General features: G+C 36.7%; 1 protein-coding gene across 12 annotated transcripts in view; it reads right to left on the bottom strand.

Moving 5' to 3' along the window:
• Positions 1-431: 431 nt before the first annotated feature.
• LOC309496316 (NACHT, LRR and PYD domains-containing protein 3) overlaps positions 432-24,081 on the bottom strand; it is a 94,831-nt gene continuing 71,181 nt past the window's right edge. For 10 of the 12 annotated variants that reach the window (XM_082166308.1, XM_082166313.1, XM_082166315.1 and 7 more), the window contains 7 exons: positions 14,480-14,653; positions 8,581-8,754; positions 7,784-7,957; positions 5,252-5,425; positions 5,108-5,154; positions 2,103-5,020; positions 432-639 (listed from right to left, as the gene is read on the bottom strand). In XM_082166308.1, coding sequence (XP_082022434.1) covers positions 4,476-5,020; positions 5,108-5,154; positions 5,252-5,425; positions 7,784-7,957; positions 8,581-8,754; positions 14,480-14,653 — 1,288 coding nt within the window. In that variant the 3' untranslated portion in view covers positions 432-639; positions 2,103-4,475. The remainder of the gene's footprint in view (positions 640-2,102; positions 5,021-5,107; positions 5,155-5,251; positions 5,426-7,783; positions 7,958-8,580; positions 8,755-14,479; positions 14,654-24,081) is intronic. The other 2 variants (XM_082166306.1, XM_082166307.1) reach the window with 2 other exon arrangements.

The raw sequence follows: 24,081 nt of genomic DNA, 5'->3' as shown, positions 1-24,081 counted from the left end.
TAGCAAATAACCAGCTTTATACTGACCCTCGTTTGTAAAGCAGTCTGGTGTGTGAAATGATTCGCGCAAACATGAAAGCATTGACGTTGATCGTGAGTAATATTCCCTTCGAAAACAAACTCAGCCACTGCGTCTTCAGCTGTACGGATTTAGGAACATCAACATGACTGCTGTGTTCTAGAACAGAACACCACAATCAATAACTTAGACGCCATTCTACTCAGTGCTCCAGCTATCAACACTGAACACGCTGGTCGGCGCGGGCTATGATTGACAGCTCGCTCACGAGGGCGCGAGGGCGGGTCTGTGTTGAAACGCTCCTGTCAATCAACCATCGTGGGAGGGGCGTCGATATTGTGACGTCACAAAATCGAACAGCTTGACTTGAGATGGGAGGAAACATATAAGAAGATTTAAAAAAAAACACTGGATGGATTTTTATCATTTTATGATGGTTGTGTACAGGCACTGCCAACACACATTTCAGTACAATCAGCTTGTAAAAGTGCATGTACCATTATATGACCCCTCAAAAATATTGTAGTGTCCAATGTTTTCGGAGAATATTTGTTTATTCCTGATGATTCTTTTCCATGTTAGGCTCTGAATAGGTTGAGCTTTCACAATTTAAAGAGAATACTAGCAGGGTCACTCTATGAAAATGTCAATTTTCCTGTCCCTAGCCTTCACAGAAATATTACACTTAAAAAACACTTTGGGGTTACAATTTCGTTATTGGAACAATTACACCTTCTTGTTCTTGAGCCATCAATGTGGCAATATTTGATTTTTATTAATTATACAGAATTCCAAGCACCACAGAAGTACTCGTCCCCACAGTCATGTGCAGAGGGAAAATGCTTTATTTTGAGGTCAATAACAGATTTTTACACCATTTAAAATACAATAATGTATACATAACTATCAAATATATTATGTAAATGATATATATATTAAAAAAATGGCGAATAAATATTATAAAATTTATAATGAAAGTAGTGGTCCCCTGGAGTTGTGTCACTGGTGTTACCGTTAAACAAAAATCTCTTATTTTGAAATAAAAATCCCACTGATGACATCACTTGACTTCCTTCTTCCAATTTCCTGAATATCTATGAAGAAAAACCCATGGTAGATCCACTGTCTCTTTTCAGTTATCAGAAATCTTCTCATTTATCTCATGATTTCATATGAAGCTTTTAGCTGAAGTCACTGGTATGACCTACTTTACTGTTAGGTAATTGTAAATGGGTTAAACTACTTAATGTAGTTAGTATACAATGATTGACAACATGTGGTTTGTTACCTTGCAGCAACCATTTTGTAAAATGAATTTTTCATGAAAATTGTCACTGGTGTTACCTTTCTTATGGGTAACACCAGTAACACCAGTGACTCCCATTTATAGATAAACTTTATTCAAAGCTATTCATTTAGATTATATGCCAAATGTAACAATTTAGTTTCATCTACTTAATTATAGTTGAAGAATAATGATCTTTGGTCTTATGTGTGTCATTGGTGATTCATTGTGTCACTGGTGTTATTGTCTTTTTTTTCTGTCACATTAAATGCAATGTCACATGTGACATAGTAATATTGTTACATCCATTTAATTCTGCTACACTCAAAAGTTAAGATTTAAAGGATTGCATCATTACTTGATTTTAACTGGTTTTCAAATATTTGTATTGTTATAGCAAATAGATGGTAGCGCAGATGAACTAACCTCATTCAAGCACACTTTAAACAAACCTGATTAAAATAAATAAAACATAATCTCCTTATTTGTTGCATCATTATTATTTTTCGGAAACTCGGTCTACATGTGCTGAAGAACATTAGAAATAATATTTCATAACCTTTCATATTGCCAAAGAAGTAAGGTAACACCAGTGAAAAAAAAAAAAAAAAGGTACATGCGGTCTTTAAATAAATGTACAAAAAATATAAAAAATCATTAAGCTGTCATTTATACGTATTCATAAAGTCAAAGGGTAGTCTAATAATGTGATGTAAGTTTAAATGTTAGAAAAATAAATACATTTTAAGACATCTTGCCATACCAAAAGTGGACGTTTCTGTAGAATGACCCAGCAAACGTGTGTGATATATTCAGCCGTCAAGAAAGTCTCACTTCAACCAGGTAATCAAGGTTGGCAGCCATGGCCATCACACTACTCATTGCTAGCATGATATAGATTTACACCATCAAAATGAATGATCACTTAAATAAGAGGAATTTAAACAATATGAAAATTACAATCGTGGCCTTCTGTCAGATACAGACCTCAAGGGGCATTTCATTACATATGTCACACAAAGAATGTTCTTGTTGCCATTTTTTATTGATAATTGTATTTAGTTATTTCATTTAATTAACACTATCTTCTAACATTTAAAATTGTAAATATATTTTAACAATCATCAACCGTTTCAATGGTGACTTATATAACCAGTTAAATGAATGTAATTGAAAATATGAAATCAAATAAATGTACATTCTTCATTGTACATTCAAATGTACATTCTTCATTCAACTGGATGCAGTTATGTTGTGACAGGAAAGACCAGAATCCACAAAACATTAACTGCATAATATACATGTAATGCACAGTATTCTCATGATATACATTACTATACAAAATGCACAATTACAAATACATATTTATAATTCATATACATTTTAAATGTTGCAATGATTCTTTGAGCAGTTCCTGTTGCAGTACAATTAACAAAGCAGTAAATGGATACAAGCAGTACAAGGATAGTCCACCCAAAAAATGAGAATTCTCTCATCATTTACTCACCTTCATGCCATCCCAGATGTATATGACTTTCGTCTTCACATAAACATAGACAAAGATTTTTAAGGAAATAATCCATCTCTGTGAGTCCATATAATACAAGTGGATTGTAACCCATGTACGTAAGACAGTTGGTCGGAAGTGATTTTTAATAGTTAAATGCCCAGGCAAAAAGATATGCCTTTAATTTAAGTTTAAACTCATGTACGGAAGATGGGGATCTCAGAGGTAGACTGTTCCATTGCCTAGGTCCAGCAACTGCAAAAGCACGGTCACCTCTCGACTTTAACCTTGATCTTGGATAGGACAGAGTATTATTGTATGTGGACCACAAGTATCTGACCGGCATATTCAAGTTTAAAATTTCAGAAAAATAAGAAGGCGCCAAGCCATTTAGGGTTTTAAAAACAGCTAAAATCAACTATATAACGCACTGGCAACAAATTAAAAGTCATTAAAATTGGAGTAATATGTTCTCATTTACGAGCCCCAGTTAAAAATTCTGGTTAAAATTTTTAATCATAGAGGCCTGGGATATTCCAATCTATGAGGAATTACAATAATTCAAAACGAAGGTATATATAAGTCTTTGAAGATCTTTAAGAATAGGAAGGAATTTACTCTGGACAGAAGTTTAAATTGAAAAAAGCTCGACTTAACTACTGTACTAATGTGTTTGTCAAACTTAAGGGAGCTATACAAATTTTAATTGTAGGAATTCAAATCTCCACAGTTAAAAAAATTTCTTTACCCACAGAGGGCCCGATATAATGCATTATTTGAAAGATAAATCAGCTTGTGTGTAGATAAAACAGGCCTTCACATTTACTTCAGTTTATTTGCATGTGTTAAAGATACACCAATCAGGCAAAACATTATGGCCACCTTCCTAATATTGTGTTGGTCCCCCTTTTGCTGCCAAAACAGCCCTGACCTGGATTTTATCATCTCACTCTTAAAACTCATTCTTTCTGCAACTCGTATGAATGTGTGTGTGTGTGTGTGTGTGTGTGTGTGTGTGTGTGTGTGTGTGTGTGTGTGTGTGTGTGTGTGTGTGTGTGTGTGTGTGTGTGTGTGTGTGTGTGTGTGTGTGTGTGTGTGTGTGTGTGTGTGTGTGTGTGCGTGTGTTTGTGTTAGATATTAGTTTTGTGTTAGAATAATCAATAAAGTCTTGTTTGTAATTTAAAGATAAGTGTTCTTGTGTTATGTGCTTACGAATTTAATGTCTTAAACTGCTGATCTAAGTTACATTGCTATTAAATAGTGTTTTCACTAGTTTGGATATTTATATCCGCTGCAGAGCTGATAGTTACGGCCCGCTCAAATGAACGCTGGATGAGTCATTTGCTCGGCCGTATAAGTGGTTCTTTCAAAATTCCCTATAAATTCATTAATAATTCCCTTTGAGCTAAGCTTCCTGCTGCCATGTATTCCCCTGGTAAGCGACGCACACGTACCCGGCCATCCACGTGATGTAAAAGAAAACGTGATTCATCAGACCAGGCCACCTTCCTCCATTGCTCCGTGGTTCAGTTCTTATGCTCACTTGCCAACTGTTGTCACTTTCGGCGGTGGACAGAGTTTGACACTTGCTGCCTAATATATCCCTGTCAGTGGTCATAATGTAATGCCTGATCGGTATATATAAAGTGAGAGGGTATCTTTCAGTCAGGTGTGTGTGCATAGAGATACTGAGGAGTTCAAACGATAAACTCCAAAACCAGCATAAAGAGACTCCGTGAATATAGAGGTGAATGTGTGCAAGTGTGTGAGCGCGTGTGTGTCAGAGACGGTGTAGAAGGACAGAGTGCCGGCCGGCCAGTCCACATACACTCCAATTCTCTTAGAGGAGCATGAAGGGACACGAATGACAGTTTCCTTATTATCATGACAGGCAATGAAAGCGTCAGAACAGATCAGACTCCAAGAGTTTCTATTGTTTCTATTGTATCCAAACTCAGAGAATTCATTCCATCCTTTCCTGGTGATTCCTTTATATGTCACTGCTATAACAGCATATCCATTCCATTCAGCCTCCCAGTAACAGCGTCCATTCAGACTCTCTCTACACAGAACCTGAGGCCACCCATCAAATCTTTCTGGCAGATCAGGGTATAACTGGTTTTTTTCCACATTTGTCACCTTTCTGTTCTCATCAGACAGAATTAGACGAATGTTTGCCGTGTTTGGATCCAGAGTGAGATTACAGGCATCTGAACACAAGAAGAGAGAACATTTACAGAACAATACAACACAACAACAACCACTAAAGGTGTATGTGTGTTTGTGCGTAGACATACATTTCTGTAGTCCTGCTGTAATCCTGAAATCTCCTTTATGATCCACACTATAAAACATACACAGTCACAGTCTGCCCATTAGATTCAATCAGTAAACACATACATATGCACACAAAGTACTGTGACTATTCCTGCTCAACATACTTGAGTTTGTCCAGTGCGTATTTTTGATGGTCCCGTATATCGGATAGTAGCTTGACTCCTGATTCTCCTGGGTGATTATAGCTCAGATCCAGCTCTCTCAGGTGTGAGGGGTTTGAACTCAGAGCTGAAGACACATAACGGCAGCCTTCCTCTGTCACCATACAGCCAGACAATCTACATACACACACACAGCAACAGTTCACATGACATTAGTTTGGCAATCAGACATCACACAGCAACCTGTGCAGTTCACTCAGCTGCAGACATTGTGTTTTTCCTCAACCCATGTTTTTGCTCCTTGAGTTCCTTGTGAAAATATCACTTCATTCACTGTATACTTTGTCTGACTGATGCTGTGGGATAAAACCACTGATCTAGGATACTGGCAATGTTCCCTCTAAGCTTCGCACTTCTGATGCCGTTGCCGTGCAGAAAGAATAAAATACTGCGCAGAGGACAGATGTGAAATGTGAGGGGAAATCCATTTGATTGTATTGAGAAATAATTGCAGTGCTCTGGTCAGTCGCTATAAAGTTAGCGTCGCTATAGACCTTATGCGCCAGAGAAACAAGGCTGCCGCCATCTTAGAATATTGTCTTTTAACTTCCGTTTTGCGGTCGCTCTGTATATTTCTATGGCATTGCTGTCCAGGAGTAATTAGCTTTTGAAGTGTATTTACTTAATGTAAAGTTAACGAAAGTTATTATGAGGACTGTAATGTTTAAGGCAGATGACTAAACAAATGTCAGTCGACCGGGAAGATTTTAAAACGAGCCGTTCATTAATAAACACGCAAAATCGCTGTGAAAATACAGACCGGAAGTCAAAAGACAACGAGCGCAGCACTGAAAAGGGGCGGGGCTACATAAGGTCTATAGAGTAAGAATAAAATAGTCCAAGTGACTATAGTGGCTCAACCTTAAGTTTATCAAGCGACGAGAATACTTTTTGTGCGCTAAAAACAAACAAAAATAACGACTTTATTCAACTATTCATTTTCTTCTGTGTGGGCCTCTGAGTGAGTTCACATAGTGTAACAGCGCAGCATTTCTGGGTTGTACGTCAGAACGTAGGTCATGTGGGTGACGCTGAAATGAAAATGAAAGTCGTTATTTTTGTGTGGTTTTTTTTGCGCACAAATAGTATTCTCGTGGCTTGATAAACTTAAGGTTGAGCCACTGTAGTCTCTTGGACTATTTTAACGATGTCTTTACTAACTTTTCTGGGCTGGCAGATGCAATTACATAGAAGCCTATAAAGGAGTGAGCCAGCTCTCAGATTTCATGAAAAATATCTTAATTTGTGTTCCGAAGATGAACGAAAGTCTTACAGGGTTGGAACAACATGAGGGTGAGTAATTACTGAAAATTTTTCATTTTTGGGTGAACTAACCCTTTAAACAGATTTGTGTGTGTGGGGTGTGGGGGTGAGGGATGATTAGATGACCATAAAAGAGTTCACATTCACTTTTCTTGAAAATATTTAGCTATTGGATCTATTTAAATGCTTCAGTTTGTTTTCATATTATAAAATTATTTCATATTACATTATATTATATTATACCTATATTATGCCTATATTTTATTATATTATAAGCCTAATAAAGAATTGATCTCACAAGGGGATTGTTTAGGGCTCCTTGTCAAAACCCCTGATAAAGAAAATATTGTAAATTCATAAGCAATAAATCAATCAAACTATCGTTTAATGCTGCCTGTAGCCAGAGTAAGAACCGGTGTACAAGACTGTACAAAAACACTTTATGATTGCCCCAAACCATGTCAGTGTTACTGCTTAATTTTTGTCATGCTATATTATATTATTGTAAAGAATTTAACTGTCCTGTGGGAGATTTTTTAATGATTTTTAATAGAATTTCTTGGTAAAGACTGGTACAGTTAACACAGCACTGTAAAAAAACAAACAAAAAAAAACAAAAAAAACCTCAGATATGTGAATGTGCTTCATTAAGTGAATTCTTCATTAAAAAAATATGATTTAAAACCACTACGTTACATCAAGGGTCAAGTAAAATAGAAATGGCAAATTGAAGTTAAAAGTTACAACTGCATGATGAAACCATGTGTGTGTGTGTGTGTGTGTGTGTGTGTGTGTGTGTGTGTGTGTGTGTGTGTGTGTGTGTGTGTGTGTGTGTGTGTGTGTGTGTGTGTGTGTGTGTGTGTGTGTGTGTGTGTGTGTGTGTGTGTGTGTGTGTGTGTGTATACGTATGCTGTATAGGCCTGCTATAAACAAAGTTTTTGCTCAGGTGGCAAAAAATGTCCACCCAATAGAGAAAATATTTGCTCATAAAGAAAAAAAAAATTAGAGGGAACATTGGATACTGGTATTGGTATAATATCAATATCAGTATCATTAACCAGTAAGAAAGTATGTTTAAATCATTAAAAATGATTAAAAAGCCCAAACAAATGTTTTAAGTAAAAGAGCAAACTCAGCAACCTGGCAATGACATTTCAAACACCAAATATGTCAAGAGAAGGACTAAAGTGACATGTTTGATCAATCTGATACCTCAGTATGTTCAGTTGACAATGTGATCTTTTCAGTCCTTCAGAGAGCAGCTTCACTCCCAAATCCTGCAGATCATTGTTACTCAGGTCCAGCTCTTTTAGACAAGAATTTGATGACTGTATAGCTGAAGACAAACTTTCACAGCACTGGCTGGTGAGATTACAGATGACCAGTCTAAAACAAAAATAAATCAGGAAGTATTTAATTTCTGTCACAACACCCATTTAATGACTTAGGTAGCCAACCCTGCTTTTGAAGAGCTAACGTCCTCAGTTTAGCTCCATACTAATAAAACACACCTGAACTAGCTAATCAAGGTGTTGCGGGTTACTTCAAAATAACAGGCAGATGTATTGGAGCAGGGTTGGAACTGAAGTCTCAAGGAAAATAGCTCTCCAGGAGCAGGGATGGCAATCCCTGACTTAAGGCTAGCCCACACTAAAGTATTTTTACAACCAACAATGATGATAAAAAATAAAAAAACATTACAATAAAAAAAAATCATATATTTAACAGTTTTGTTCCTATGGTGTGTGGAGTGCCGCAATGTGACCAAGGCAGCATATCACACACTAACATATTCCACAGGAAATCTAGCAAAATCTCTTGTGGCAAATGTGACTTTAGAGTAAACAAACAGGGCAGGCGACGGGCAAGAAGAAGTGGCAATAATAGTGATTGGACTGCTTTTACAGATAACTAATGAGTAACATTATTAAAACAATGATTGAAAATGACAAAACACTTATTCATTCATATACTTGAACACAGTGAATAAGTGAATGTGAAAATCGAACCTTAGTAAATTCAGTTGAGAGTGTGATCTTTTTAATCCATCAGACAGCAGCTTGACTCCTGAATCCATCAGGTCATTGTTGCTTAGGTCCAGCTCTGTCAGATGGGAGTTTGATGATTGTAGAACTGAAGCCAAACTTTCACAACCCTGACCAGTCACTGTGCAGCCTGCCAATCTGAATAAAACAATAGAAGGATTGAGTAGTTAAAACATGTTAATACACCCATTAAATGACAAGACTCAATCTGATGAACTTTAACAGCTACAGGCCATAGATAACCAAAAAAAGATATGTACAGTCATATATATATATATATATATATATATATATATATATATATATATATATATATATATATATACACATATATATATACACACACATCATGGGAGTAACGGTACACAAAAATCACAGTTCGGCACGTACTTCAGTTTTAGTACAGCAGGTACTGTACTTTTTTTTTAACAACTTTTTTTATTGTTGTTTACTGAATAAATTAACATGTTAAAATAATTTAACATAATTTGAAAAACTCAGTAAATACTCTTCAGCATTAGCAAAGTTAGCAACAGTCTCATGTAGGCACAGCATGCAGCATAAGTTTTGATTTTAGTTGAAACATGGAGGAAAGCAGTGAGAGGTTTTACAACCTCTACAACCGAGTGCTGAGTGGAATTATAAGAATTAATTATATGAATGTATCTCTCAAGGGAACCTTAATAGCTACAGAGCTAAATTTCATCTGCAGTTCCTAAGCAGGAGAAACTAAAACACATAAAAATATAGTAATAATAATATAGTACAAAAAAATACTTACAAAAACATTACCCTATGATGAATATTACATCTAAAATAAACAGGAAAATAAATAAATTGTGTGAAAGTAGAACACTGTCTGTTGTTGTTTGGTATAATGTTCTAGTTATTAACAGGGCTCTTACAGAAAAAGCTGAATAACCAAAATCAGTAGCTCTAAAATGTGCATAGAATGGAAAAACTATGCTTCTGTTGAAAGATGACTACGTATAAATTAGAAATTTCTAAGATGAGGTGTCACTGCACAAACAATTTTTTTAACATGCTTTTCGAATATCAGGTGAGTCTAAAATAACTCCTGCACAATTTGTCATTTTTCGCCCATTATCTAGGATATCTGGCTGGACCTCTTCCTTCTTTTTAATTTTAAAATACATGCATGCAGTTTTCTGAGCATTTAAAGTTAAGCAGCACTGAGTAAGCCAACCAGAAATTTGAGTCATTGCAAAAGATAATTTAAGTGCAACCTTTTCTTTCGTTTTGTCATGTACAAAAATCACAGTGTCATCTGCGTACACTTGAAAATGTACATCAGGTCAGGCTTCTGGGAGGTCATTCAGGTACAAACTAAAAAGTAGGGGCCCCAGGGTAGACCCCTGAGGAATTCATCTGGAACAATCTCTTTGGGAAGATATATGTATTCTATCTAAGTGCACTGTTTCCTTAACCTGTTAACCTTCACCAGTGCGTCGGCGCACTGAAGCGTTTTTTTTTTTTTATTTAGTTCAAAGTTACTATACATCAAACTATACATCATTAAAAAGATATAAGACTCAAGTTCCAGTATTTGACCACTATTGTATTCTGAGAAACTTATAGTGACAGTTATGTCTTAATTTGTGTCAGGAGTTATGAAATGAAAAAATGAGTCGATACCTTTAATATGAATTATGAGCGTCAGCCGCTCTCATTCAGAAAAACACTCCTGTGCTGTCGTCATGACAGTGCTCGACAAAACAACGTCCCTTGGGGCTTTAGCTCAAAAATGTGCAGATTTGGAGAAATATTGATAGATTCTCATAGATTTACATCATATTTCTATAGACAGGAATAATATTTATTGAATTTATGCGTCGATGTAATAATTATGAGCGCTTGGTACTGTGATGTGCTGTGTTTTCAATTCATACCAATAGCCTGAGGGCGCTATATGCACAATAATAGTCCATATATGGAACATGAAGAAGAGCCATAATCATGTGACATTCAAGCCCTGAACACACACAAAGCTAACAGAGATCGCTGTAACATGCAGATAAAGACGTTTTGAAGACAATAAACATGATTGCAATAATATTTGATTTACCTGTGTTCTTCGAGCCATGTCAGGTATTTTCATAATAATAGATTATATTTATAATGTAATGCTAATCGATATAGACTTTATCATTGTGCAGAATACTATAAAATAATATATTTTCTGTCAGATTTTTTTTTTATCTGAAGCCAAATTAGATCACAGAAGATTATTTAAAACACTCGACTTGAGTTATAAAGTAAGTTTGGAGCACAAACATGGTTTTAATCTCATAAATGGTCGTGTATTGATGGTGTGCTAAGCTAACATGCTAGCTAGCCCAGGTGCACCTGCCACCTAGCAGTTATTCTTTTATGATTTTTTTCTAAATAGGAATGCTTACTGAAATGTTTCTTTATTCAAGAAAGGCATTTGATACAGTTTCAAATGTGAAGTAAGAACTTTGATAAAAGAAATTAGGGATTGAAACCCTATGAATAGCCTGTGAATAGTCGTTAATAACTATAATGCAGACAAAAGAAATGCATATTTAGAGCCATAAACAGGCTGGAGAGGTGTGAATGTGTGCAGGAGAGACTGACACTGAATGGGGCTCGTTTGCACCACAAAACAATAGACTGAATGGATGCTTAAATGATGACTAAACATCAGTAGCATTTTAGAGTCTAATCAAAATAAAGTCATATGACATGATCTTGAAAAACATTTGACTAAATACCGAGTTTTAGACTTATCATCCTCAGATTGTCTGCATGTTTCATAAAAATACATTTCTAATAACTTTACAAAACTTTGAAGCTATTTATAAAAAAAATTCATGATGACAATAATTAATTCTACATTTACAATAAACTGCCAGGTGTCAGCTTTCAAATGAGATCATACTTGTGCTTTTAGTGCAAAGGGTTCATGAACTGTATCTGTTTCCGTTTGGTTATGTCATTTCTGGGTATTTTTCAAAAGTGGGGTTGCAGCTTAACAGGTTAACCCCCTGGGGTCGGCAGGCAGGCCGGCCTATTTTGCATTTTGAGTGCAAAATAGACTCAAATAACTCCGTTGATTTTTTGTCATACAGGCTAGTGTTATACATCATTCAAATCTGTTAAATGTCTTATTTTATTTGTGTACACTAATAATAAAAACAAAATGTTGGCAAGCACTGGACACTAATGTCCACAGAGCTGCCCCGTGGAGAAAATCAGATCAGCTGTTTGTCTGTTTTCGATCACCTAAGAAAGGTCTTCCAGCTTCTAAGCAGACGATCAGATAGTGGATAGTTGAGGCTATTTCTCTTGCTTATGAGTTCTTTGGCCAGCCGTGGTCAGCTCTGGTCAGAGCTCATTCTACTAGGAGTACGGCGGCCTCCAAAGCCTTAATTTCAGGGGTTTCCCTACAGGAAGTGTGTAATGCGGCGGGCTGGTCTTCCCATTTGTGAGGTTTTATAGCCTGGACCTGGACGCTGCCCCAGGGTCTCAGGTGCTTATGACTTAGTTGCCAACAGTTTCTCATACAGGCAATTGTAAGTACGGCGTTTGGGTATTATTGTTCCAAAAGGACGCAGCGAAAGGGAACGTCTCAGGTTAAGACTGTAACCCTAGTTCCCTGAGAAGGGAACGAGATGCTGCGTCACCCTGCCATACTTCCCTGTGATCGACTAGCTTCGGCTAATTCGAAGCTAACGACGGTCAGAATGGATGTGCTTTTATCCTTTCCTAGTTGTGATGTCACCCACCCGTGATGCTCACTCTCGCCATTGGACTAGTTGACATGCGTGCTTCAGACGCAATCATGCAGGGGCGTTCCCAAAGCGTTGCAGCATCTCGTTCCCTTCTCAGGAAACTAGAGTTACAGTTTTACCTGAGACGTTTTCCAACAATTTGGGAATGTAGATTGTCTAGAAATAGGTAATTGGAACCCCCTGGGGTCACGCTTTTTTTCTTACCAGTGCAAAAGAGACTCAAATAACTCTGTCGATTTTTGTCATACATATAAGTGTTATACACCATTCAGAACTGTTAAATGTCTAGTTTTATTTGTGTACACATACATTTTTTTTGTGATTTTCATCCCCAGCTCCTCCTCTCGTCAGTCAGGATTTGGCATTCTGATTCCCCTTGAATCAAAATAAATTCTCGAATCATGTTGTACTTTAAAAATCTTGAATTAATGATATCTGCAATACATTCATGTTGGTTCTGTTCTGTTTACCCTAAGGAGGGTTGCTGCTCTCCCTGCTCTTATCCATGCTAGGCTGCATGGATGCACAGGGAGTTCTTGCCCAGAACAGAACCATACCACCATTCCAAACTGTATGCTAACTGTCAATCGTATTCGACGATAGTGGTCCTGACAGAACTAATATGTTGCGCAGCTATCGACATATCATATATACGATCATTTCGATCTTCAAAGTACCAATTTATAGAGACCAAACATGGTATAGGCGAGGTTACACTGACCGTTGGTTCGATCATGAAATATACAGTATCCCAAAAAAAAAAAAAAAAATTGAATTAAAAGACACTACACAAGACAGTAAATCATTCACACAATGTTCTGGGATGCATGTTCATTTATAGATCAGTTTGTCTATAAATCAATAAACATTGTTTTAAGGTCTGTTTCTGTCTTTCCTATGGCCTCTGTCTGACCACATGACCACATTTTTAACAGCAATAAAACCATCTTATCTAATGGTAGTCATGGTCCCATAGTTGGGGGGATGGGACCATAGATCCCAGAGTGAGTTTCAAAGATTGTTTGTTAAATATAACAAATAATTGTGTCTGCTTTGTCTCAGTCATTACAGTACAGTGAAGTGCAGTTACTTGGTGGCTTTTTTGAAGTTGAGTTGTAGGGCATTAGTCACAGATGTGAATGACAGGTTAAAATCCCAAACAAACATGTTTGTTTGTTTGTTTGTTTGTTTATTTATTTGGTGCAAATAATTGTGTGGATTCTGCTGATTTATGTTGCAATAATTGATTTGGTTATTTTATATAAAATGACTATGCATGTTTATTTGTAGGTTTTTTTTCTCACAAAAACACACTTGCGTCACTTCATAAAATTGAGGTTAAACCATTGGAGTCACATGGATTATTTAACAATGTCTTTACTACCTTGAAAGTGGTAGTTGCGTAGATTGTCAATGGAGGGACAGAAAGCTCTCAGATTTAATAAAATATTTGTGTTCCTAAGATGAATGAATGGCTTACGGGTTTGGAACAACATGAGAGTGAGTAAATGATGACAGGATTTTCATTTTTGGGTGAACTAACACTTTGAAATCAATTAAAGTGTTCAATCGGTTTTGTAGGGTTTTAATATTTGAGCAGTGTGTTATCATTTTTCAATAAAATATAACTACTGAGGTAAGCATCCCTGCCAAGTCTATAGAAACGAATGTGAGTGGAGCAGTAAATACAGAGCTGTATCAGCACTGTAATCTCTATTTTTTGTGAAGTGGACTAGCTTTACAAAATAAATAAACATTCTACTGACTTTAAGTAACTTTGCGAGTGTCAACTTATTCTACTAACCCTAACCTAGCATGTAGGTGCAAATTAATGAGAGTTAGTTGACATGTAGTTGCAAAGTTATTTATAGTTAGTAGAATGTCTAAAGTGGACCATTGAATAAAGTGTAACCGTATTTATATCCTCATCACTATTGTTGAAGAAGCACTGCCTCCCCTGTGAAGAGAAATTGCCACTGATACATTCATACAACAATATACACAATGTAAAGCATCGGCTAGCCATATTTATGAAACATACACATGCACGTCTAAACATAGTGAATAAATGAATGTGAAAGACAGACCTCAGAATGTTCAGTTGACAGTGTGAATTCTTCAGTCCATCAGAGAGTAGCTTCACTCCTGAATCTTGCAGGTGATTGTTACTCAGGTCCAGTTCTCTCAGATGGGACTTTGAGGATTGTAGAGCTGAAGACAAACTTTCACAGTGCTGATCAGAGAGACAACATCCAGCTAGTCTATAACAGAGGATGACAGTGTTTACCAACCATGCAAAGACACACATGTCATTAAAAAATAATTTCACTTCATATTTTTGGCAAATTTACCGTCAACAATGAATTTTAATGAACAAAAAATGTTTTTATATTTAGTAAAAAATGGTTTTGTGATACCCATTTTTTTCCATCATTTATCAAACTTTAAAAACATTCTTAGGTAACTTCAAATGCTGTCATTCTGACAGAAATAAACCATTCAAACAGCCCATTAGTCTACATTTCACACATCTTTATGTGGCATTTATCTATGCATGGGAGCTTGTGTGTGTGTGAGAGAGAGAGAGAGAGAGAGAGAGAGAGAGAGAGAGAGAGAGAGAGAGAGAGAGAGAGAGAGAGAGAGAGAGAGAGAGAGAGAGAGAGAGTGAGTGAGTTTGCTGTTAGCCCTGCAATGGTGAGAAATGGCACATTACTCAAACTCACTACTTTCAATACACACAAATGATGTGACATTATTAGTTACTTTTACATTGTCAGTAACAAAATAATGTAACTTCATCTCATTCACTAATAATTGCATGAGTTATTCATATTTATATGCTCAGGAGAACTTCTCATGAAAAATGTCTACCTTTCCTACACATGAGTATGCACATGATTTTATTCTGAACCACGTTCTAAGGTTCACAAATTTGGAGTATTCTAAATTCCACATGCCCAATCGATCTCCAAGTCAAGTCAAAGGTTTTGTATAGAGCTTTTCACAGTACACATTGTTCAAAAGCAGCTTAACAGAAAGTCTTAGAGATATGTCTATTATGCCTTAGTGCTTTAACACAGAGAAAGATTTAGGGCTGGGCCATATTACATTATTGGCCATGTATGGATTTATATACAGCTATATTGTATTCAAAGATTTGTCTAATACATATATCAGTGCCGCAGTGAATATTGGTCGATTTTGTTCTCAGTGTTCTAAGGAGAATTTTTTCTTTTTTTTTAAATGGGAGAACCCAGGCTACACTACAGTTGCCGAGAAATGCAAAACAAATCACAATTCCGAAAACAAAATAACAAATCCAAAACAAAACAACAAATTATAAAGGCAATGGAAATACTAAAAACAAATTAACAAGTTAGAAAACACAACAACAATTCTGAAAACAAAATAGCAAGTCAGAAAATAAAACGACAAGTCAGACAAAACAGAAAAGGTAGGTATATGTGGCAAATGGAATACTGACTGCTGATTGGATGAGACATCTGTCAATCAAGATATGCAAGAAAATACAGCAGACTGCGGCAGGAGAATGCCGATTCGTGTGTGCATGTGTAAATATTAGAGCTGTCTATTTAACTGGCTAATTTATGTGATCATTATAGAGAAACAAAAAACAGTTTCATATTAAAATCTTCCTACCACTATCTGGTTTGGTCAGACAAAATTAAAAAAGAACCCGATCTGATAAAGTGGGAGAGTGGCATGTAGAGTAAGGACAGCAGATTTAGCTTTTGACGCGAACGACCTGAGTTCGAGTCTTTCTTTTCCCGATCCCTTTCTTCTCCCTATACCCATCTCTTATTAATTTCGGAGAGGCATTTCATTTAAAATAAAAATTAAGAAAATATTTACAAATGTGTATAAAAAAAAAAGTGTATAACAGGTACTTAATAGACCTACAATATGCTAATCTATTTGCACTAAATAGCATCTAGCTCATATAGAATGGCCTCTGCCAACTTTAAATCTAAGAAAAGTTTCCATTGGCAAGAAAATGGAATTTACACAATGCATTACACTGCAGTTATAATGCTATGAGAGTAAGGTTTTGTATTATTGGACATGAAATTATTTTTTAATGACATTATATCCTTTAAATATGAAAAACCACCAGTAGGTGGAGGCAATTGACAGGCTTAATGAATCAGTCATTCAAACAATTTGTTAAAACGGCCGATTAATTCAGGAATGAAAGCATGCGTGTTGCTCGGAGACACAATCCTTTTGCTGTGGCTTAGTTTGGAACTATTTTCATTGTGAAACTTACATTATTGACAAATTGTAATTCACAATATTAACTTAATTAATATCACATGTGCAAAAAACAGCACTCTTGCTTGTGTGCTTAAATATACCATATTATATAAGACAAAAGCTCATGCAGGAGCATTGCCTCTATATCTGGAATTTTAGGGGCATTATTACTGCATTCTAATAGTGTTTTTGTTTGTTTTTTGCAAAGTGAGTACTCGATAATGTCTAAACTATTATTATCGTAGACGATACAGCTCTAATATTTACACATGCACACGTGAATCGACTTTCTCTTGCCGCAGTCTGCTGTACTTTCTGCTTGTCTTGATTGCCAGATATCTCATCCAATCAGAGGTCGGTTTATATTTTTGATTAGCCATAGCAGCAGTTCAGTCTTTGAAAGGTCCAATGTGGGAAACTGGAGGGTGCATTGACACTAGTCGAGTTGCGATGGTCTATTGGCATATGACAATATCAGCAAACATATGATGCTCTCTAAGGGGCCATTTACACCAAACTGTTTTCAACTGAAATGGAAAACTTTTTATGCGTTTTGGCCGTTCAATCACACGACAACGGCATTTTGAGGGACCTGAAAATGCAAACTTTTGAAAATGGGTTTTGAAAATGTTATAGTCTCTGTGTAAACTATGTATTTGTAAAAATGGAGTCGTCATGCGCATGCGTATTATGTGTTCAGTCTATGGGTGCATAGTGTTTGCCAACTACTGGCCTGGCATTTATTGTAAGGGAAATAGATAGAAATATTTTTTTTTTTTATATTGTGCTAAAACAAATTATATTGAGAAGCGGCAGTATGATCAGAGCAGCTCGATCAGTTCAGTAAATGCTGCTCCCTCTCTGCAAGCGCTGTGAGTTTGAGCCACTTAAACTTATGTGCAAAAAATAAGTGTTATCTGTAAAGTAAAATTATTATTATTATTTTAATTACTATATTATTATATTTAGCCTTAAATACTTTTTTTTTAATAATGAAATAGTGTTATTACTATAGTAATAATTATTATTATTTTTTTCATAATAATAATTATTAGTCATATTGATATGTAAACCAGGGCTCCAGACTGCGACCATTTTTCCTGCCTGTGCGACCAAAATTAGATTTTGTCGATGGCACGACCAACGTTACCCTGCATTAAATGGCAAATGAAATGAAAGCGGAATGAAATTGCACTACTCATTTGTGCTTCATGGACCGTTTATTAGTTCGGACAGCACAGCGCCGCGAGCTACTCACTAGTCGCAGGACGATCTCGATCAGGCGACACTGTTACTACACAGCGCTGGGAGATCCAGTGAATAAATCCATTGAATTCGCAACATTCAGATTTGGCGCAGAGTTCTCTGTTATAAACCACAGATATCAGATCAAACAGCACTGACGTGGAAACCAGGAGAAACATTGTGCCATGAATGAAAAAGTTATAGAAGGCTTTAAGTCCACAAATCAGCAACATTCACTATGGATTTAATGTAGTAACACTGTTACCATGGTATTGTGACAGAAACAGTCAAACGCTTACGAGTACTACACATCTTTTTCCAGCACTTCCAAACTATATCATATTTAAATGTTATTTTTAATGTGATGACCAAAAAAAAATTTGTTCATCCATCAAAGATGGTCCCCATTTATAAAATTAAAAGTTTCAAGATTTAGGAAAACTCACACTTATTCAAAAAAAAATTTAAAGATTAAATTACTATTGTAACCAATAGGTGGATGCAGAGGAGCGCTTAATAGCTATTTTCACTCCCAAATATCTATATATTTTTTTCAGTCGTTTTGCTTTTGAATTAATATTAAGACATTATGAATGATAATAATTAAAGTTAGTAAGAGCTTTATTGTCAGCCCCACAGTGCTACCAAATACTTTCTGTGGAACTTATTGGCTCCGGTGCTTCTGCCCTTAAATTTTAGTCTGGACTGGAGCCCTGCGAACTTAAAATAACACTGCACATTGTAATTTCTATACGTTAAGTCTATTTATTACCAAGGCATTTGTCAATAATACAGTCAAAATTGGGGGAAATGTGAATAACTGCATTGCAGGTTGATTTAAGGTATGCCCGTACATTTTCAGCCTGTACTCCTAATAATTTTCAGTTAGGGGCTACAGCGCTCCTCACAAAAAAAAAGTTAGTCTGGAGCCCCGTAAGTACAAAATTCTTGGGCCAAATTGTGCAGTATGTATGTAGACAGAATTGTTACCTGCATGGTATTTTTTTCTGATATTAAATTGATGTAATGTGGTAGATTTCACTCAGTAAATGTTGCATGTGTGGCCTTTTTTTCTAATATTAAACTGTTGTAATCTGGTAAAATATATAGTGCTTAGAAAAAATATTCAGTTTTTCATTCATTATTTCTCATGACTGATTTGTACAACTTGAGATTTGACTGCATCCGAAATCGCATACTTCCCTACTATGTAGTAGGCGAAAAACAAAATAAGTATGTCAGAATTCACAGAACTCATAAAAGTGTAGGAAAAAAGTACCTGGATGACCTACTTTTTCCGGCGAGATTATGAAGTGTGCATACAATGGACACTTTACATCCCATGAGGCCACGGGAGAGGATTTATGATTGGCAGTGAAGCAACGTTACGGATGCTGGTAGGTTACATGATAATGACAACATGGCGAATGTATTATGTCCAGATTACATTCATACTACACACATTTAAACTATATACTGTAGAACATACTTTTTTTAGCGGTCGTGAAGTAATTACTTATTCAAAATAAGTACATGCTCAAGAGAGTATGCGATTTCGGATGCAGCCTGAGTAATTTAGCTTAGGGTATGACCTGCTCTTGGCGGAGTGGCAATAATTCCCTTTCGAGAGGTCTCTCGTATTGCGTAAGTAGCTTACGCTATGGGAAAAACTCCTTTTCTCAAGAATATTGAGGGCAAATTTTTAAAACGCAGTGCAGCTGCACAGCAGACACATAGCTGAGCGTCTAGCGCGGTCATTGGCTGCGCTGCGGCAACTGCACGAACCTATGGCGAGGCGGCTCAGGCGCGCAAACCAATCAGGTTGCTTCGCGCCCAGGCGCGTCAGAGCCCGCCAGAATGGCCGTGGCTTATAGCTATATTAGCCCCCATTTCTGCCATAAAATCAGATTTAATCTCCTTCAGCGAACTCTCCACTTCGCTGACCTCTGGATTGAGAAGCCTTCTTCGCCGCCATCAAAAAGCCTTTCAGCAGAACGAGCGACCTGCGAAGCAGTCTGAGGATGCCAGCTTCCTGGTTTTTCAACTGGATGCCGCCTTCAGCCCGCTGTTCTGCTGTGCCATCTGGCGCGCTATATCCTTTAAAGGAACACTTCGACTTTTTGGGACTTTAGCTTATTCACCGTTTCCCCCAGAGTTAGATAAGTCTATACAGACCTTTTTCATCTCCGTACCTTATCAGCTGTTTTCAGCTGTACCTTATCGTTAATACGTGTTTCCCGAAACGTTCCTAGTTAAGTATACCTTCTGTAAGTCATACGTTCGGAAGGTTGGTCTGGACCACTCTTAGCTTTACCTTATCACTGTTGCAGGTCTATATGAATATAATTCTGAAGTTTTAATACACACAGACAGTGTTCAATTAGGCTAATTCAAGTGTTTTCATGAAAAGAATAAAATTGTCATTACACTGATTGTTGTTAGAATTTTAATTATATTATTATATATATTATATTATTAATTTAATAAAAGAGCGCTTTTAAAGGCCAGTGAAAGCATAGGCTACTGTCAGTTAAGTCCTATTCGGACGCTAATTGTTTCTCATGGGCTCGTACAGTATTTTAAACATTTACAGGGGTAAGTCGGTGATTTTAGTGCCGTCCGAATCCATAATATCAGTGTTTTTTCTCACCCAACCCGGGTAAAAATCCCTGGCCAAATTAGTACCTACTGTTTTTTGACAAACAGGTCGTGTGGTAATTTAATTGCCGTCTGAATCCAAATCTCTGAGTTTACAAGAAGAGATTCAAAATTCACAGTTTAAATCCTTTTTGATCACTGCCGAGCACCGTACGTAAGATGTACACTTTTATTAGGCAAGGCAAGGCAAGGCAAGTTTATTTATATAGCACATTTCATACACAATGGCAATTCAAAGTGCTTTACATAGAAGAAATTAAAATAATGAAAAGAAATAAGAATAATTAAAACAGTTTAGAAAAATAAAATAAAATACAGTACTTTTAAAAAATAAAAAAAGAATATTATTATAGATCTTTCCTTCAAAGGATTCCCTTAAAACTTAAATCTTTCAACCTTCTTTTAACCTTCAATCTTCTTACGACTTCCATCTATCAACTTTCCTTTAACTTTCTTTTCTCCCTCATTTACTCACACGTTCTTTTCACTTTCTTTAGCACTTTAGCACTGCGTTCACATTCTTTCTCAGACGAAAACTTTAATATCGTCATTTAAATACTGTTCTACTTTCAAACCCACATTAATACACGTCACTTTCACATTATCACCTTCTGAGTGGGCATTTACAGTTACGGGCTAAATGCCCTGCTGACATAGGAGAAATTAAAATAATTAAAAGAAATAAGAATAATTAAAACAGTTTAGAAAAATAGAGTAAAATACAGTACAGTACAAACAGTCGGACGAACAGCGGCACAGTGCTCATTCAGTAAATGCATAGCTAAACAGAAGTGTTTTGAGTCTGGATTTTAATGTGACCACTGTAGGAGCACATCTGATCTCTTCTGGAAGCTGGTTCCAGCTGCGGCTGGCATAATAGCTAAAAGCAGACTCACCATGTTTAGAGTGAACCCTTGGTATTTCTAGCTGATATGATCCTAATGATCTGAGTGATCTGTTGGGTTTATATTCAGTGAGCATATCTGCCATGTATTGAGGTCCTAGGCCATTGAATGATTTATATACCAGTAATAATACTTTAAAATCAATCCTAAATCTGACTGGGAGCCAGTGTAAAGACCTGAGGACTGGTGTGATATGTTCATATTTTCTGGTTCTGCTCAGAATCCTGGCGGCAGCGTTCTGTATGAGCTGCAACTGTCTTATGGTCTTTTTGGGAAGGCCAGTGAGGAGTCCATTACAATAATCCACCCTGCTGGTGATGAAAGCATGCACAAGTTTCTCTAAGTCTTGTCTGGAAACAAAGCATCTAATTCTTGCAATATTTTTCAGATGACAGTATGCTGATTTAGTTATTGCTTTGACATGACTACTGAAACTAAGGTCTGACTCTAGTGTCACACCAAGATTCCTGACTTGATGTTTAGTTGTTTGACCCCTAGAGTGAAGGTATGCGTTCACCTTGAGAACTTCATCTTTGTTTCCAAACGCAATAACTTCAGTTTTGTCTTTGTTTAATTGAAGAAAGTTTTGACACATCCAACTGTTGACTTCGTCAATGCATCGGCACAGGGAGTCAATGGGGCTGTAATCATTAGGCGATAGGGCTAAGTACAGCTGTGTGTCGTCTGCATAGCTGTGGTAAGCAATTTGGTTATTTCTCATTATTTGGCTCATTGGGAGCATATACAGGTTGAACAGGAGTGGCGCAAGAATTGAGCCTTGAGGGACTCCGCATGTCATGGATGTCCACTCAGACTTATGGTCTCCTATACTCACATAATAACCTCTCCCATCTAAGTATGACCTGAACCATTTTAGGACTATCCCAGAAAGCCCCACCCAGTTTTCCAGCCTGTCAAGAAGTATGTTATGATCGACAGTGTCAAATGCAGCACTGAGGTCGAGTAGTACCAGCACTGATAATTTTCCTGAATCAGTATTTAAGCGAATATCGTTTATTATCTTTATGAGCGCTGTCTCTGTGCTGTGGTGCGGTCGGAAACCAGATTGAAAATTGTCAAAGTATCCATTCGAGCTTAAGAATTTGTTCAGCTGATTGAAGATAACTTTTTCAATGATCTTGCCTATGAAAGGAAGATTTGAGATCGGTCTATAGTTGCTTAATATGGTCTTATCCAGATTGCTCTTTTTCAGGAGGGGCTTGACAACTGCAGTTTTCAGGGAGTTTGGAAAACTCCCAGAGAGAAGTGAGGCATTTACCACTTCTAGAAGATCTGCTTCTAAACTGTTTAGCACACTTTTGAAAAAAGATGTGGGAAGTGTGTCAAGGGCGCATGTTGATGTTTTAAGGTGTTGTACGGTTTCTTCCAAAATTTTGCCATCAATTTCTTTGAAGTCAGACATAGTAACTACTTTATCAGGTGGTCTGATCTGTCTGACCCCAGTGCAACTCAAGGATGTGCTGATCACCTTTCTGATATTATTGATTTTCTCAGAGAAGAAAGAAGCAAACTCACTGCACTTGCTGTTTGAGAGCATTTCACTAGGAATCTGGCTTGGGGGGTTTGTCAGTCTCTCTACAGTAGCAAAAAGAGTGCGTGTGTTGTTTAAATTGCTGTTTATAATATTTGAGAAGAAAGTCTGTCTAGCTTTGCCTAGTTCCATATTGAAAGCATGCAGGCTGTCTTTGTAGATGTTATAATGGACTACAAGTTTTGTCTTCCGCCACATGCGCTCTGCTTTTCTGCATTGTCTTTTCATATGTTGCACTGCTGTTGAGTTTCTCCAAGGTGCTTTTTGTCTGCCACTCTTCTTCCTGACTTTAACAGGAGCAATATCATCAATTATATTTTTAACTTTTGAGTTAAAAGAATCAAGGAGAAAATCAACAGAGTCAGCAGGTATGCTTGGTGTTAAGGATATAGCCTTCATAAATAGTACACTAGTGTTCTCATTTAAGCATCTCTTCTTGACAGACACAGATCTAGCTTCAGTGGCAGGAGAGATCAATATATCAAAGAAAATACAGAAATGATCAGACAGTGCTACATCCTTAATAACAATCGATGAAATGTTTAGACCCTTACTGATAAGTAAATCTAGAGTGTGTCCATGATTGTGTGTGGGTCCATGTACATGCTGAGTCAGATCAAAAGTTTTTAAAACAGTTTTGATTTCTTTTGCCATATTGTTTTCTGCATTATCTATGTGAATGTTAAAATCTCCAGCAATGGCAAAACAGTCAAACTCTGAGGTAATTGTTGATAACAGTTCTGTCAAGTCCTCAGCAAAGGCTGGAGAATATTTTGGAGGCCTGTAAATAATGATAAGTAAAATGCGAGGAGCACCTTTTAACACAGTACCCAGATATTCGAAAGACGGGTAATTCCCAAATGATATTTGCTTACATTGATAGATATCTTTAAAAAGAGCAGCTAGACCCCCACCTCTCTTAACAGCTCTGCAGACACTCATAAAAGTAAAGTTAGGAGGGGCTGTTTCATTGAGGATTGTTGCACTGCAGCTGTCTTCTAGCCAGGTTTCATTTAGAAACATAAAGTCCAGGTTGTTTGTGGTTATTAAGTCG

This window comes from Leuciscus leuciscus (genome assembly GCF_965113295.1).
Source record: "Leuciscus leuciscus genome assembly, chromosome: 4".
NCBI lineage: Eukaryota > Metazoa > Chordata > Actinopteri > Cypriniformes > Leuciscidae > Leuciscus > Leuciscus leuciscus.
This window is presented reverse-complemented; position numbering and strand designations above follow the sequence as displayed.